Genomic DNA, 19,093 nt, shown 5'->3' on the forward strand with positions numbered 1-19,093 from the left:
GCTCTTCCCAATAGTACGTTGTTCATGCACGTATCTTAAACAACATACTACTTATGACTTTTTTAAATCGCATGATTCTTTTTGATACACCCTGTACAACTTTACATTCATTTTCCTTTTATTTCGGAATTATGCAACACTGACTGTGCAGACAGCAATAATTATAACAGTAAAGAGAGAATATAATACTGAGGTAAAAGGAAATGACCCGGTAACCTTAGCTTTGGGGATAATGTAGCCAAATGTGGGATCCGCTAGGTCTTTACACCCCCTCCCCCCCCCCCCCCCAAAAGAAAAAAACATGTAAATGAAATTATACACGACGTAGTTCCTGTGTACTGAATTTGAAAGATATTTGATTTTCAATCTTACTACGAAAACGGGATATGCAGTATCGATAGAAAACAAAATCATCGAAAGATTTGAACTGTTGATACATCGATAGCGCTATCGCTCACCTGTACTTCAGGTGTATATTGTTGGTCTTACTTGATCTCAGTTGTTCTGTTAATCAGTACAGTTCTTACTTGCAGCTGAATTTAATGTATTTTTTTGCTGTGTTCTATTGTGATAATTTCTAATTATGGATAAATCTGCAATAAGAACGAAGAGGAAAACCGATTTTCATTCGTCCGTTAGTGTTACTGTAAGTTGTTATGTACGCACTACTGTAATAGCCTAATTACTTATCTATAGCTGTTATTTCAGTATCTCGCAAAGGCAGTGGAGCGGTAAACATAATTAAAAATGACAGAAAATTAAAATCAGTCCGTAGAAAAACATTTGGATTTGCCTGTGTCGCCTGAAAATCGCATAGAACAAAAATATCGCCAAAATACCGATCTTTAAAAAATTTGCTAGAAATTCTGTCATCAAAAGAAATGTTCTTTCCCGCTCAGTTTTATAGACCTGGTACCATTTGTCTGATAGCCTTCCTAAAACAAATTATGTACAATGTAGATCCGGGGCAAACTTGACAACACCCCGACTACTGAACTGATGCTCAGGGCTCTGTCCATTTTGTATTAGACTTCTTGTTAATTCATATGGTTAAGTGGAACATCGCAATATAATTCTATCTAATGGATACACAAAATGCCACGTTAAAAAACGAAAAACAAATTGAAGTTTCCCCGTTGCCATTGGTAGACCCATGAAGCAAGCTATGAACAGTATTTGTTTAGCTACACATCGAAATAGCGTAATCGCAAATACTTGTTAATACAACAGTGCATTTGCGCCAGACGTCTCCGTGAAGTTTGGCCGCGTTTAACCGCGCGGTTGGCTACGCATCCGCTCATCCCTACTTCATTTGACCGCTACACACCGGGCGATTCACAGCCTTGGTGCTACATCAGAGTAGGGGCTGCTACCTCGCCAGTTTGCTCCGGGTTTGTCTTTGTTGTTGTAGAGACAGGGGTTGCCCCAGTTGAGAGGTAGACGCGGTAGGCCTTTTAGTCGGTGTTAATTCCTTCTCACCAATTACGCGAACAAGTTGCGCGAGCAATGCTGTTATACGAGACCACGTTGCTGCGTTACAACGTGCTGTTTATTTCGCGTTCTTCTGATTTCTAGAGGTTTTTACCTCACTGAAAGTATCTCTACTTGTTATTTTCGTCATATTTTAATAGCTTACTATTAGCGTTCTTACTGAGCTTCGGTGTCTTATACACTCCTGGAAATGGAAAAAAGAACACATTGACACCGGTGTGTCAGACCCACCATACTTGCTCTGGACACTGCGAGAGGGCTGTACAAGCAATGATCACACGCACGGCACAGCGGACACACCAGAAACCGCGGTGTTGGCCGTCGAATGGCGCTAGCTGCGCAGCATTTGTGCACCGCCGCCGTCAGTGTCAGCCAGTTTGCCGTGGCATACGGAGCTCCATCGCAGTATTTAACACTGGTAGCATGCCGCGACAGCGTGGACGAGAACCGTATGTGCAGTTGACGGACTTTGAGCGAGGGAGTATAGTGGGCATGCGGGAGGCCGGGTGGACGTACCGCCGAATTGCTTAACACGTGGGGCGTGAGGTCTCCACAGTACATCGATGTTGTCGCCAGTGGTCGGTGGAAGGTGCACGTGCCCGTCGACCTGGGACCGGACCGTAGCGACGCACGGATGCACGCCAAGACCGTAGGATCCTACACAGTGCCGTAGGGGACCGCACCGCCACTTCCCAGCAAATTAGGGACACTGTTGCTCCTGGGGTATCGGCGAGGACCATTCACAACCGTCTCCATGAAGCTGGGCTACGGTCCCGCACACCGTTAGGCCGTCTTCCGCTCACGCCCCAACATCGTGCAACCCGCCTCCAGTGGTGTCGCGACAGGCGTGAATGGAGGGACGAATGGAGACGTGTCGTCTTCAGCGATGACAGTCGCTTCTGCCTTGGTGCCAATGAGGGTCGTATGCGTGTTCGGCGCCGTGCAGGTGAGCGCCACAATCAGGACTGCATACGACCGAGGCACACAGGGCCAACACCCGGCATATGGTGTGGGGAGCGATCTCCTACACTGGCCGTACACCTCTGGTGATCGTCGAGGGGACACTGAATAGTGCACGGTACATCCAAACCGTCATCGAACCCATCGTTCTACCATTCCTAGACCGGCAAGGGAACTTGCTGTTCCAACAGGACAATGCACGTTCGCATGTATCCCGTGCCACCCAACGTGCTCTAGAAGGTGTAAGTCAACTACCCTGGCCAGCAAGATCTCCGGATCTGTCCCCCATTGAGCATGTTTGGGACTGGATGAAGCGTCGTCTCACGCGGTCTGAACGTCCAGCACGAACGCTGGTCCAACTGAGGCGCCAGGTGGAAATGGCATGGCAAGCCGTTCCACAGGACTACATCCAGCATCTCTACTGGGAGAATAGCAGCCTGCATTGCTGCGAAAGGTGGATATACACTGTACTAGTGCCGACATTGTGCATGCTCTGTTGCCTGTGTTTATGTGCCTGTGGTTCTGTCAGTGTGATCATGTGAAGTATCTGACCCCAGGAATGTGTCAATAAAGTTTCCCTTTCCTGGGACAATGAATTCACGGTGTTCTTATTTCAATTTCCAGGAGTGTATTTTCATTTCTTTTAATTCGATTTCTCTGGTTCATAAAGACGCCTTTTCTCACAAGACGGGAAACATGCATTCGTGATACATTGTGACGTGAAAATAGCACTGGGAAATCGATCTCTTCTATGTTGCCTTTTTATGCGAGACTTAACAACAATTTAAAAATGTGTATTGTTTACGACAGAATTATAATGTAAGACACGGATGCCTAGGAAATAGAAGACACTCACTAGCACGAGGGGTTGTGGAAAGGGGGGGGGGGGGGCGTGTGTTGCATTGACCAAACAGTTAAAGATATCGAAGTTTATTCCTCCTACAAATTCTGAAGAAGTGCTGCTAGGAGGATATTAAATATCGTTGAGCAGTCTTTAAGACTGGGAAACAAAAACTGAACTGAAAGACAAAACCCTTTTCAGGGCTATATGCTACTTTTCCTTCTAAGATGATGCCTTAAGTAAGCTGATTAAGTTCTCTACAAAATTTCTGCATAGGAAGTGTGGAGTATAGTAGCCAGTGAATCCGCAGAACGAAATAACGTGTCTCACAGACCTTGTAAAAGAGAATACTTAGCAGGCAAAGACAGGTAACTGCATTGAGAGAGAGAGAGAGAGAGAGAGAGAGAGAGAGAGAGAGAGAGAGAGAGAGAGAGAGAGAGAGAGAGAATAAAAATAAAAACTTCAACTCTCAGCCCGAGGTGACCCAAGTCAACAGCACTACTGGAGATGGTTGAGAAGATATTTAAAATACATTGACAATCTGCAGGAAGTTTTCAAAATGTGGCTTCACACTAAACCACATATACAACACAGATGAAATTAGAGTCACAAATGAACAAGAGCAGGGCTCAATACTCGTCGCACCAAGGAAACACTGCCCTCCATTCACTATCTAGAAGGAACCCTAATTTGTTATATAGCTAAAGTATTTCACTGTTGATCCAAATTAAGTGAACAAAGCCTTGCACTGCTGATTTTGGAGAACCACATCTATACGACCCTGGAAGCAGATGAATTATGCGATCTGCATATTGTGTGTTTTTCCAAATGTAAATTATTTTTCTTAGCAAAAAATTAGTTTTCCTTAATAATGCTACAATTTGTACTACATTCCAATATATCTTTGTTAAAAATTCTTATCCCATTTTACTATTATAACTATTCGGCGGTCTCTCCTGCCACCACTATCCCATGGCGTTTTGGAAATGCTGGTGTATGTATAATGCGAACTTTTTAGATTATGAGGGGGTACCAAAAAAAGAATTTTTTTAAAGTTATTATCAAATTATTTACAAAAACCTTATCCCCTTAAAGTACTCTCCATTACACCTAACGTTTTCGTTCCGCCCGTGTTTCCACTGTTCGAATCATTTTTTGTAGCCATATTCAGAAATGGCTGACAGTTCCTCCCTCGTTTTTTTCTTGACTTCAATGTTTTTAAATCCGTGCTCTCTCATACCCTTTTTCATGCGTGGAAATAAAAAGTCGCACGGGCCAAGCCAGGGCACCAAGGTGCGTGGGGTAGTGGAAACGCCTTTCCAGCCAGAAACTGTAACAGATGGCTGTATGTGCAGGTGCGTGACGTGATGGAAGAACCAGTCTCCTGTCTGCCACAAATCGGATCTTCTGTGACCAACACCAATCTATGACGGCTACTCAATTGGCTGCCGACAGTGTTAGCACAAGCTCTAGAAATTTTCCAATAGTTTCGTCATTTCGGGCAGCTGATGGACGCCCAGAAAGAGGTTGTCATTAATCGGTATGTCGCCATTTTTAAATCAAGCAAAGCACTCCTGCACTGGAGTTTTTTCCATAGCGCCATCTTGATAAGCTCTTTTCAACATTAAAACATTTTCAGGAGCATTTTTACTGAGTAGAAAACAAAATTTCACAGCTGTACGTTGTTCAATTAAACTTGCTATCACAAAAACAAGCACAAAACACTGCTAGCAAACCAATCACTGCAGATGAACAGAACAAGCCAGGTTGACAACATAGGCGGTACTTTACTGGCAATGAGTTGCGCTATACAGACCTAGCGGCAGAAATGCGTACTACACAAGCTCCGCCCACGGCAATTTTTAAGGTGTTAACCTACCGCTATTGCCCCCTATGTTAGACGAGCACGTGCTCTTCCTCCATCATATAATGAGGTAAGTTTTTGTGAGGCAAAAAGAATTTCGATATCGAACTTTTCGTTGTTGAAATAGAAAGGTATCCTAATGAATTTACTTTCAGGTGTGCTTTTTAACCTGTAGCCTAGTGATACACTGCTAATCAGCTGTATACTTTCCTTTGTCAGATACGGCGCCAGTGTGGCGCATAATTCATCAGAAGATGACATACTACATTAGTCAATAACTTTTGATGGGTTTCCCCTGAATTTCTTATAAACCGTAAAAAAACGGTTTTCGATGCGTTGTACACATTTATTGAGTCTATCACTTCAATTGTCGTCTGCAGGTTCTTTACAATAAATTAGCAAGAAGTAACAGTTCTTGACTGAATACATTTCGCAAATGGCTTTGCCAAAGTACACAGTTCTTACCAGAGACATTCAGCCGTGTGCCCACTGCCCAGCACTCAACCGCACAACAGTTTTACATTTCAGCGAGCTTATATAGCGTACGTGGAGTTGCGTCAATATAAGAGGACGTGTTGAAAATTAATGCCTCCGATTTTTTTATGTGAAACTCTTTACAGTTCCTAACAAAACAAACGTTATTTACATTATGCGTCTTTATTCTTCTGTTCGTGCCGTCAATACATAATGTTTGACATTGTTGACGGAGCCACAACCAGCTGGCCGTGGTGGCGCTTCAGTCCGGAACCGCGAGACTGATACGGTGGCAGGTTCGAATCCTGCCGCGGGCATGGATGTGTGTGATGTCCTTAGGTTAGTTAGGTTTAAGTAGTTTTAAGTTCTAGCGGACTGATGTTAAGTACCATAGTGCTCAGAGCCACTTGGACTTTTTTTTTTTAGCCACAACCTTACCGCTGCTTACACCGCTTTATTACTAACAAGGGAACCTCTCCATCGCACGCCCCTCAGATTTAGTTATAAGTTGGCACAGTGGACAGGCCTTGAAAAACTTAACACAGATCAATCGAGACAATAGGAAGAAGCTGTGTGGAACTATGAAAAAAAAATAAGTAAAATATACAAACTGAATAGTCCACGTGGAAGATAGGCAACATCGGTGATAGTGTAAGATCGGGAGGGCCTTGGTCCCGTGGTTAGCGTGAGCAACTGCGGAACGAGAGGTCCTTGGTTCAAGTCTTCCCTCGAGTGTAAAGTTCAATTTTTTTTATTTTCGGACAATTATCAAACTTCAGGCACTCACACATAATCAACTTCGCTCTCCAAAATTTCAGGACACGTTCAGATTTGCTTGGACATATGCAGGATTTGACGGTCTACACACGGAAAAATTTGAAAACGTTAAAAAACATATGTTTTGACAGAGTACAGGGAAAACTGTGCTTCTGTGAAACTGTTGCATTCATTTGTTGCCGTTTATGTGACAAACTCTAATGTTTTCATCACTTTTTGGGAGTGATTATCACACCCACAAGAAAACCTAAATCGGGCCAGGTAGAAGAATCTTTTTACCCATTCGCCAAGTGTACAAGTTTGGTGGGTCGACGACATATTCCTGTCATGTGACGCACATGCCGTCACCAGTGTCGTATAGAATATAACAGACTTTTTTCCTATGGAGGAATCGGTTGACCTATGACCTTGAGATCAAATGTTTTCGGTTCCCATTGGAGAGGCACGTCCTTTCGTATACTAATTGCACGGTTTTGCGGTGCGGTCGCAAAACACAGACCCTGAACTTATTACAGTGAACAGAGATGTCAATGAACGAACGGACAGATCATATTTTGCAAAAATAAAGGAAGTAAACATTTCACTCGAGAGAAGACTTTAACCAAGGACCATTCGTTCCGCAGCTGCTCGCGCTAACCACGGGACCACGGCGCTCCTGCACTCCCACTGCCCTTGATTGCTGGCTATGTTGCACATGGACTACTAAGTTCGTATATTTTGCTTATTTTTTTCATAGTTCCACTCAACTTCTTCCTGTTTTCTCGATTGATCTGTGTTCAATTTTTCAAGGCCTGTCCACTGTGCCAACTTATAACCAAATCTGAGGGGGGTGGGGGGTGCGATGGGGAGGTTCCCTTGCAAGTGATGTCCCTGAAGGGGTTCTTTAAGTTTTGGAAACATGTGAATCGGATGCGGCCAAGTTGGGACTGTATGGGGGATGATCGATGATTGAACCCAAGGCGTCGGATAGTGACACGTGTTTAAACGCTCACGAGTGGTCTGGTATTGACATGCTGGAGGAGAGGATGCTCACATTGTGACTAGCTCTTCGATTTCGGGCTTTGTTTTCTGAGGGTCTCGCAGTATCTTGCAGTGTTTATGATGGTGCCTTCAGGCATGAATTCCAAATGCAGCGCACCGTGAACATCCCAGAACACTGAGCACGATTGCCTGCTGATGGCATGGTCTGTAACATTCCTGGTGTCTGTGATCCTTTGTGGCGAACTCCACTGATGTTCTCTTGTTCGCAGGATAAAAATATTTAACTCAGCTTTCATCGTCTGTCACAATGTTGCTAAGGAACCGATCATATTCACGCTCAAAACGCGAAAGAAATTGTTGATGGACATCGAATCTCGTCTGTTTCAGGTAATGTGTGAGCATTCGAGGCACCCACCGTGTCCACAGTTTTCTGAACCGAAGTTATGCAATGATGGCCTGTACACGCCGTCCTGATATGCCACACTTACATGAGAGTTCTCTGTTATCCGACGATTTTCTCTGATGAGTTCATGAACCCGCTTCCGACGAGTCTCGTCGGTTACCGTACGTAGTTGTCCACTCCAATACAATCACCACTGTACATAGCTTTCATTCTTCTCTGGATTTCAAATGGACGCACGTTTTCTGCTGTTAGAAGCTCAATTACAGCGCACGTTCTCACGCCCCGACACAGTTACATTACATACTGCTCTGACCGCTACAATTCGGAACCCTCTAGCGGCACAGGGTTGCAACTTGAGTCAGCGAAGTGAGGAAAGTCAGCCTCAATGTGTATGACATTCCTCAACCGATATCGAGATCAGAATAAAAAATAAAAAAATCACCGCTCGCTAATGTTTTTTTTTTATTTTACGAGGCATACCGTTGTGGCCAATAGCTCAAAATAGCCTGTAATCTAAATTCTGTTGCAGATCATATTTTTCTAACTACATAATTACATTTCAGTAGAACGCCAGTTTCTACATGTTAAGTAGAGTGCTCCGTGGCTATTATCAACTGCTAATGTGATGTCGAGAGTTTTGAAATATCTTACAAAAGGAATCGCTGTTTACTAAAAAATCGACCGCTTTGAGTAATTTACGACACCTGTTCGTTACATCGCATCGTGCAGTAACGGCACGTACGGCTGAGGCACGGGTGTGACCTTAAAACAGCACAGAGAGCATTGGCTACCGCTCGAGTGGAATCGGTGAGCGCTACAAACGCGTTTGGAGGCCAGCGGAAATCCGACGCACAATGGTCCGCAATCAGAAGCATCACATCACGCGTCCGCCGGCACACGGCTGCGCTCTTTCTAGCCTAAACTCTACATTACGATTGTCGCTTGTTAAATTTTTCCTTCGTTGCCAGCTGCCATCGTCTGCGCGGAGCACGCCACGTCAGCACGCTGCAGCCCTTGTGGGGGAAATAAATATTAACGGTACTTATCTACCCCTTCCACTATGGTATTCATTAAATTATTGCACTAACAGTTGTTCGACTTGTTTCAACTTGCTAGACAAACTGTCTTCAGTCTCACACCACTGATATAAGCTGTGTTGCTATTTCATCTGACCACTGGACCAGCCCCCAACGGATTAACTCTAGACGAGATTTGTTCAGGATAATGCACTCACGGAAAAATGCGGAAGTTGGTAAGCGTGCTTCTACATCTGAAATACGACATCTATTAAAATTCCATATCAGTCCCTTAAGAGAGGCACTAGTAGGGCGACTATCTACATCATACTTCGCAAGCCACTTAATTGTGCGTGGCAGAAGGTACTTTCGGTATCACTATCTGATCCCTCCAACCCTGTTCTACCCGCAAATAGTGTGTGGGAACAATGATTGTCGGTAAGCCTCTGTATTGGCTCTAATTTCTCGAATTTTCTCCTCGTTGTCAATGTATTTGGTGGGGGGGGGGGGGGGGGGGGGGGGAGTAATATGTTGTTAGACTCCACCTGAAAAGTGCTGTCCAGAAATTTCAGTAGTAAATCTCTCCGTGATGCACAACGCCTCTCTTGTAACGTTTGGCAGTTGAGTTTCTTTAGCATCTCCGTAATGCTCTCTCGCCAGCTAAACGATCCCGTGACGAAACGCGCCGCTCTTCGTTGGATCTTCTCTATCTCTATCAGTCCTACCTGACAGGGATTCCAGACAGATGAACAATACTCAAGAATCGGGCGAACAAGCGTTTTATAAACCACTTCTTTCGTGGATGAGTTCAATTTCATTAGGATTCTTTCGCTGAATCTGAGTCCTGTGGCCGGCCGCTGTGGCCGATCGGTTCTAGGCGCATCAGTCCGGAACCGCGCTGCTGCAACGGTCGCAGATTCGAATCCTGCCTCGGGCATGGATGTGTGTGATGTCCTTAGGTTGGTTAGGTTTAAGTAGTTGTAAGTCTGGGATACTGATGACCTCAGATGTTAAGTCCCATTATGCTTAAAGCCATTTGAACCATTTGAGCCTTGTGTCTGCTTTTTCCACTACCTGGTTTTATGGTCATTCCACTTAGGGTCCCGCTGGTGCTTCCAGCTGTTTGTCATCAATAGTGCAGCTGTACAGCAGTGGATTTTTTCCTATGTACGCGCGATATGTCACATTTATTTGCGTTCAGGGTCAACTGCCAGAGCCTACACCATTCATCAATTCTCTGCACGTCGTTCTGCAAATTCTTACTATCTTCTGGCGTTGCTAATTTGGTATAAACAACTGCATCACCTGCAAATAGCCTTATAGAGCGTCCTACGCTTTCTACTAGATCATTTATATGCACTGCGAAGAGCAACGTTCCTATCATACTTCCTTGTGGTACTCCGGATATCACCTTTACATCTGTTTATTTAGTTCCGTTAAGAACGACGTGTTGAGTTCTATCTGCAAGTAAGTCTTGAATCCAAACGCAGGTCTACTGCGACACACCGTAAGCTCTAACTTTTTTCATCGAACGGCAGTGCGGGATAGTGTCAAATGCCTTACTGAAATCAAGCAACACGGCCTCAACCTGAGCGCCGTTGTCAACTGCGCAGTGGATCTCATGGAGGAACAGAGCGAGTTTAGCAGGATCTCTGCGGTATCCATATTTTAGAGGATATGTTCATTTTCCAAGAACGTCATAATTCTTGAGCATAAAACATGTTCCTTAATTCTACAACAGATTGGCGTCAAAGATACGTGTCTAATTGTGTGGATCTGTCTTGCGGCCTTTCTTAAAAACTGGAATGACCTGCAACCTGCACTTTTTCCAGTCGTTAGGTACCTTTCGTTGCTCAAACTCTACGATAAACTACTGTTCGAAGGAGAGCAAGTACTTTCGCATAATCTTTAAAGAATCTTGTATGTATCTCATCTGGTCCCGAAGCCTTTCCACTACTAAGCGATTGTAGCTGCTTTTCAATTCCACGATCGCTTATCTCAATATCTGCCATTTCGACGTTCGCACGACGATTGAAAGTAGGAACAGTAACGATTTTCCACGGCGAAACAACTTCGGAAGACCGAATTCAGTATTTCAGCCTTCTCTGTTATCTTCCGGTTCGGTGCCTGTGTGGTCACAGAGAATGACTAGATGATTTTGACGCACTTACTGATTTTACATACGACCAAAGTCTTAGTGTTTTTACTCAGGACAGTTTACACTGTCTTTCTTTCAAAATCATTGAACGCTTCTCTCATTGCTCTCCTTACGCTCATTTTCGCTTCGTTCAGCTTTTGTTTGTCGGCTAGGTTTTTAGTTCTCTTTAATCTGAGATGAAGTGCTCTATTTACGTACCGCTTTTCTAACACGGCTATTAAACGATGATGGATCCTTCCCGTCCCTTAAAACCGTACTCTGAACATACATACGAGGACGCATATCAGATTTGCTTTAATACACACGGTAACGGTCATGAGCGTTAGTTACCTGTGAAACTGCACGTACTGAGTTACTGTCTGTCAAGAATGCCTTTAAGACGACGAAGACGCTCTTCTAAGAGCTCGCCGGGTTTGTACGAGGTCGTGAAATGTGGCTACGAGAAGCTGGATATTCCTTCTGCGATACTGCAGAGAGAATTGGCAGGTATTTATCCACTGTACATGTCTGCTAGCAGCGGTGGTCACGGGAACGTTCGGTTGTAAGAAAACTCCGCTCCGGAGGGCCATGTGGCGCTACCGAAAGGGAAGACTGTCGTGTTCGGCATATGGCTGTGGCGCATTGTACTGAGACTGCAGCAGCAAGTCGAGCAGCAGTTGGCACCACCGTGATACGACCAACACTAACTGATTACTTCAAGGGCAGCTCCAAGCCAAACACCTTGTAGTGTCCAGTCCACATTGGGTTGCACCGCTCGCGTGGAATGAGTTGCGCGCAAGTGGTTTCATATATGACTAGACGCGGCGACACCAGTATACACTTCAGTTTCTTCGTTTTGTGGGTCCCCGACTCGTATCTGAAATGAAAGTTTTGGCAGCTGCACGTCGCACGAGTTGTGATGGATGGTTCAAATGGCTCTGAGCACTATGGGACTTAACAAGTGAGGTCATCAGTCCCCTAGACTTAGATCTACTTAAACCTAACTAACATAAGGACATCACACACATTCATGCCCGAGGCAGGATTCGAACGTCCGACCGTAGCAGAGTTGTGATAGAGTTAAGGCTTGTTGCGTGGAATCGCTGCATAAGAAAAAAATAAACTTGTTTCGAATCGTGACTGGATGAATAAAAGACGTCAGCTCGGTTGCTCAGCATCCTTGCTGAAATAATTTATTACGGAAGAGCCAATAAGTTCTTTTAATTATCTTAGAATATCACTAGAACTGTTTAAGTTTCTTCTAAATAGAGTTAGTTATACGATAAGGAATAAAGGTACTGTAATGCATGAAGCACTGTCGCCAGAGCTGAAACTACAAATCCTATTGCGTGCATTACTATCGAGAACTCTAGGCATGCTGTAAGATACGGTTTTAGTTGGTGATGGTATTTCATTAACACCAATAATTATTAACATTAACAGTAATAATTACTAACATTAGCAACAATGATTATTCGAAGCTGACCGCATTAAGAAGAGAATGGTTTGCAAACTACTCTGTTGAAGATAGAATTTTGAATTATTGCCACTGTACAGATCTAACATGTGTGAATGCGGAGCACTGCAGAGACGTTTTAAATATATGGATGTTGAATAAAAAATGCAGCTTCTTGAATTTGTATAGCCTTCACTCCTGTCAACAATATTGCTTAACAATGAGTTGGCCAACTCTAACGACGGGATTTGAGTTCTGTAGACGAGAGCATTGCCACAGCTAGAATTACACTTGCTTATATTTTCTCAATTAAGTTGTATATGTGCTTTTAACTTAGTAAATTTTGCCCTGCAGCTCAGATATTGTCAAACCATCTATGTTATGATCGCACATGACGGTCTCAGCAGCAGCAATGTTGCTTATTTTTGTAACCAGCAACACCTATGCAAAGCATAGATATCCAAAAAGCGAACATTATTCTTCGTTCCCCACTTCATATTTCAGTTTGTCTACACTCTACGAACACACGCAACCTCAAAACTCATGCAACTAGTGTCGCCGAAGTTGGAACACGCCAAAAGTGTTTAGTTGCACCATCGAGTAGCGCGAAGGTGCGGCGCGCATGCGCAGTGGCCGGTAGCGCAGTTGCCTGTAACCTAGTATCATTGTGTAAACTAGGCTTAAACCACCGCCACTGCTGTTTTCGACTTCAGCTGTGTCAAGCGAAAGCTCACTGGAGGGCGAATTGGAGGTCTGTTTTCTTATGAAAGCTTGTTCTGTCTCGGTGCCATCGATGACCGTCCGCCGTTGTAACCCAGTATGCTCTACAGCGGGTCTACCTGTTTTCTTTGCTTGCTCGATCATGAGATCTGTCTCCAGTCGAACACATATGGAACGTCATCTGACAACAATTACAGTGCCAATTCACAACCAGCAGTCACTGAGTTGTAACAGACATGGAACTCCACCCCGCAAACTGACATCCGACTACTGTACAACACAACGCATGTAAGTTTGCATGCTTGCATTTAACATTCTGACTACACCGGTTAATATACTAGCATTTCACATTTGCAAGGGCATTGCTCGCCCTTACATTCGCATGTTATCTTGCAACGTTAATCAGTTATATATGTTACCTAGACAAACGTATTCCCCAAATTCCATTGCTCTACACTGACTTTCTAGGTACTGGGAATGCTTTCCGTCAGTTACTTCTGTAAAATATATGGGAGCATGCGTGCGGAACGATTTGAAGTAGAATGATCATATAAAATTAATTGTTGGTAAGGCGGGTACCAGGTTTAGATTCATTGGAAGAGTCATTAGAAAATGTAGTCCATCAACAAAGGAGGTTGCTTACAAAACACTCGTCACAGGATTATTTGGTAAGCGTGATAGCGTTACGGAGATGTTTAGCAAACTCAAGTGGCAGACTCTGCAAGAGAGGCGTTCTGCATCGCGGTGTAGCTTGCTCGCCAGGTTTCGAGAGGGTGCGTTTCTGGATGAGGTATCTAATATATTGCTTCCCCCTACTTATACCTCCCGAGGAGATCACGAATGTAAAATAAGAGATTCGAGCGCGCACGGAGGCTTTCAGACAGCCGTTCTTCCCGCGAACCATACGCGACTGGAACAGGAAAGGGAGGTAATGACAGTGGCTGGTAAAGTGCCCTCCGCCACACACCGTTGGGTGGCTTGCGGAGTATAAATGTAGATGTAGACTAAGAGTCCATAGTCACAAATTGTGATACAATTGGCCTGATCTGCCAGCTAATTTCATAATGCCATAGACGGCAAAGGGCTGGCTGGAATAGTAGATCGGAAATAAAAATGATGGTTTGTCGGGGGCTCAACTGCGCAGTCATCAGCGCCCGTACAATGTCCCAATTTTTACACAGTCCAATCTAGCCACAGTCACGAATGATGATGAAATGACGAGGACGACACAAACACCCAGTCCGCAGGCAGAGAAAGTCTGCAACCCGGCCGGAAATCGAGCTCGGGACCCCGTGATCCAGAGGCAGCAACGCTAGCCACAAGGTCACTAGCTGCGGACGTAGATCGGGAAGTATGGTGTATTAAAAAGGGATTACAATTGAGTATCGACGAAAGTAAAGCAATAGTAATGGGATTTAGTCGGATTAAATACGACGATGCTGCAGGAATTAAATTATGAAGCGAGACATTAAAAGTAGTCGAGTTTTGTTACGTGGGCAGCAAAATAATGTAACATCGAATACAGTTGTAAGTGTTAGGAATTCTTTTCGGGAGGTATTAGCCTTTAATGTGGCACTGTACGGACACTAAACGCGGACAATTCACATTTCAGACAATAAAAGACTACAAAATTGGTTCAAATGGCTCTGAGCACTATGGGGCTTAATATCTGTGGTCATCAGTCCCCTAGAACTTAGAACTACTTAAATCTAACATAAGGACATCACACACATCCATGCCCGAGGCAGCATTCGAACCTGCTACCGTAGCGGTCGCGCGGTTCCAGACTGTTGCGCCTAGAACCGCTCGGCCACTCCAGTCGGCATAAAAGACTTAGCTTTTGAAACGTGATGCTACAGGTGGAAGAGGAGGAGGTGGTTAGTGTTTAACGTCCCGTCGACAACGAGGTCTTTATAGATGGAGCACAAGCTCGGATTAGGGAGGGATGGAGAAGGAAGACGGCCACGCCGTTTCGAAGGAACCATCCCAGTATTTACCCGGAGCTATTTAGGGAATCACGGAAGACTTAAATCGGGATGGCTGGTCCTGGGTTTGAACCGTCGTCCTCCCTAATGCGAGTCCAGCGTGCTAACCCCTGCGCAACCTCGCTCGGTTCGCGGTGAAAAAAGTGTACGACGGTGAGATGTGAAGTAAAGCTGTGAGGGCTGGTAGTTAGTGCCTGGATAGCTCAGCCGATAAGAGCGTTGTTTTCAAGAGGCAAGGTTGCAGGTTGTAATCCCGGTCGGACAGACTGTCTTATTCTGTAGGAAGCGCAGGATACTCACTGTATAGCAGGATCTCCTTGGAGGGCTCCTGCATGTGGAGGGTAGCTTCGTTGGGGCACTTGGCCTCGGCCACGTGCTCGCTGGTGTAGCACTTGTCCAGGCCCTCCGTGTGAACCTGCAGCACGTTCCGAGAGCGCAGCCGCACGTGGAAGCAGCGGATGCAGCTCGCACCGCCCGACCTGCGAACAACACCTCTGCTCAGCAATAAGCAACAACATTACATACAAGTTTCGTACTATTTCTGGCTTAGTCAGCCGTCATATTAGGCTCCAAAAGCTGTTCCCAGAGCAGTAGAGATGCAAGAACTATGTAGATGACGAAATGTGGTGTGAGGTACCTGTGATAGATGTTAGGTTCGGTACCATTTCCGTAAGAAAGACCGCCTGCATAATTCTACTGCTCTGTGATTGGCTGCTGTGTTTGGAGCAAGGGCGCCAAAACGTTAAAGTATAGTTGTTATTATTATTAGTTTTAGCGCCCAGAATACGGCTGAGATTATGAACGAAATCATAACCAGTCTTCTTTCAGCAGCAATAAATTAAAAATAAAATTTGGCAGCATTTATTCTACGATATTTCTATAGTTATTATTAGTTTAACTACTCATTGGAATGACTTCACTTTTTAATATAAATACCTCTTAACAGCTGACTATCAGTCATTTTAGAATTACTAAAAATAATTTAAATAAAAAACAAAGGACTGACGAAATTGCAGACGAAGCACTTCGGACGCTTTCCGGTCACGCCTTTTCTGATGTGGCGCGCGCGAAGTGTTTCGGGCTGTTCGTCACTCTGGATTAGGCAGTCGAGATGTACAGTCATGTTGTCTGTGGCAGGATGTGTTTACCAGTATTCAGTATTAAAAGATTCACTCCGGTAGTCAGCAAGCACAGACACGTGCCACAAATAGTGTCAAGATACATTTTCGTAAAAATTGTGTTTGATCATGTACTTTGCTGTATCAGAAGGTGTTGTGTTAAGATCATGTAGTCTTCTCGTGTGGCTATATTAAAATACGCGAGTGGCATCCCAAAAAAGTGATACATTATTTCAGAACAAAACCTCGCTAGAAGTCAGTTTCAGCCTCAGGATACAGAACCTACGACTTGCGTGATGTTTTCTGGGCTGGGGACATCAGCTTGAAGACAGCAAGTTAGCGAACTGTAACAGAACCTTCGTATTCTACACAGTGCAGTGGAAACAACTAGGCGCCTCACGTGTACTGCATGTACAGAACAAATGTGCTCAGTGACACGTCATCAGCAGTAATACAGATGTGGTAAAGGAGGATAATAACGATCATCACCAACAATCAATTCATTCTTCCTTTCTTGCCGTAGTTTCCCGCGACGTCACTCTCGTACCGAACATTCCTACTAGAATTGTGACACTACTAGTGCACATATGGACACTATCTCTGGCAGCATGACGTAATAATGACGTACGCCGATCACAAGACGTCTAAACTGAACTCCACCAGAATCACGAAAGCCCAACGGTACCGACCGGCAGCCGTGTCATCGTCAACCTATAGGCCCCACTGGATGCGGATATAGAGGGGCATGTGGACGTCGTCAATAAATACCCACACCCTAGACCTTGAGTTACATGAATTACTGTAATAAAATTAGTTATTAACGAATAGCCAGTTCTCCTTATTGTGCACAGCTCTAAGATGAATCCACCCACTCAAATAATATAAACTCCTGGAAATTTAAATAAGAACACCGTGAATTCATTGTCCCAGGAAGGGGAAACTTTATTGACACATTCCTGGGGTCAGATACATCACATGATCACACTGACAGAACCACAGGCACATAGACACAGGCAACAGAGCATGCACAATGTCGGCACTACTACAGTGTATATCCACCTTTCGCAGCCATTCAGGCTGCTATTCTCCCATGGAGACGATCGTAGAGATGCTGGATGTAGTCCTGTGGAACGGCTTGCCATGCCATTTCCACCTAGCGCCTCAGTTGGACCAGCGTTCGTGCTGGACGTTCAGACCGCGTGAGACTACGCTTCATCCAGTCCCAAACATGCTCAATGGGGGACAGATCCGGAGATCTTGCTGGCCAGGGTAGTTGACTTACACCTTCTAGAGCACGTTGGGTGGCACGGGATACATGCGGACGTGCATTGTCCTGTTGGAACAGCAAGTTCCCTTGCCGGTCTAGGAATGGTAGAACGATAGGTTCGATGACGGTTTGGATGTACCGTGCACTATTCAGTGACCCCTCGACGATCACCAGAGGTGTACGGCCAGTGTAGGAGATCGCTCCCCACACCATGATGCCGGGTGTTGGCCCTGTGCGCCTCGGTCGTATGCAGTCCTGATTGTGGCGCTCACCTGCACGGCGCCAAACACGCATACGACCATCATTGGCACCAAGGCAGAAGCGACTCTCATCGCTGAAGACGACACGTCTCCATTCGTCCCTCCATTCACGCCTGTCGCGACACCACTGGAGGCGGGCTGCACGATGTTGGGGCGCGAGCGGAAGACGGCCTAACGGTGTGCGGGACCGTAGCCCAGCTTCATGGTGACGGTTGCGAATGGTCCTCGCCGATACCCCAGGACCAACAGTGTCCCTAATTTGCTGGGAAGTGGCGTTGCGGTCCCCTACGGCAATGCGTAGGATCCTACGGTCTTGGCGTGCATCCGTGCGTCGCTGCGGTCCGGTCCCAGGTCGACGGGCACGTGCACCTTCCGCCGACCACTGGCGACAACATCGATGTACTGTGGAGACCTCACGCCCCACGTGTTGAGCAATTCGGCGGTACGTCCACCCGGCCTCCCGCATGCCCACTATACGCCCTCGCTCAAAGTCCGTCAACTGCACATACGGTTCACGTCCACGCTGTCGCGGCATGCTACCAGTGTTAAAGACGCCACGGCAAACTGGCTGACACTGACGGCGGCGGTGCACAGATGCCGTGCAGCTAGCGCCATTCGACGGCCAACACCGCGGTTCCTGGTGTGTCCGCTGTGCCGTGCGTGTGATCATTGCTTGTACAGCCCTCTCGCAGTGTCCGGAGCAAGTATGGTGGGTCTGACACACCGGTGTCAATGTGTTCTTTTTTCCATTTCCAGGAGTGTAGTTACAAAAGCAGGAGGGGGGTGGGGTGCTCGAATCTTATTGGTCCAGGAGGGTGGGGATGAGGGAGAAAAAACACTGATAACCAATAACAGTTTTGACGTATGCGCAGAGTACTGACGGTGCGCTAAATATTGCGTAACGGAGGACGTCGTCTTTAGTCTTCTACAGCTTACCGGAGTATAATTGGCAGGTGCCCAGTTGAAATATTATGGAGTGTATAGCTGACGGCATCCGGCAGCTAGCCCGAAATTTCTTCGAACAAGCTAAGGCTGGTTGGTTTTGTAGTTTGATGGGGGCTAAACATCGAGGTCATCAGTCCCCTGTTCCAAACAGACATACTTGTAAAAGGCCTATACAGTAAAAGCGTAACCTCTGCACCCAGAGGGAGGGAACACCAAGGGGTACAGAGCTAAAATGAACACCGCAGTAACACAAAATAGACGACACTTAAAAAGGAGCAGAGCAAATAGTTGACTGGAGTAAAACAGACTACAGTGGTTGATGGATCAGGTAAAAGGTCAACCACTCAACTACAAACGAAGAATCACCAGCTGAAAAGCGTTGATAGAGGTACCAACAC

The 19,093-nt window shown here is 45.5% G+C and overlaps 1 protein-coding gene across 1 annotated transcript in view; it reads right to left on the minus strand.

Annotated features, from left to right (window-relative positions):
* Window positions 1–19,093, minus strand: part of LOC126297729 (uncharacterized) — a 283,119-nt gene that overhangs the window by 48,554 nt on the left and 215,472 nt on the right. Inside the window, exon 3 of the mRNA XM_049988870.1 lies at window positions 15,406–15,584. Within this exon, the coding sequence (XP_049844827.1) occupies window positions 15,406–15,584 (179 nt within the window). The remainder of the gene's footprint in view (window positions 1–15,405; window positions 15,585–19,093) is intronic.

Source organism: Schistocerca gregaria, chromosome X, assembly GCF_023897955.1.
Source record: "Schistocerca gregaria isolate iqSchGreg1 chromosome X, iqSchGreg1.2, whole genome shotgun sequence".
Classification (NCBI taxonomy): domain Eukaryota; kingdom Metazoa; phylum Arthropoda; class Insecta; order Orthoptera; family Acrididae; genus Schistocerca; species Schistocerca gregaria.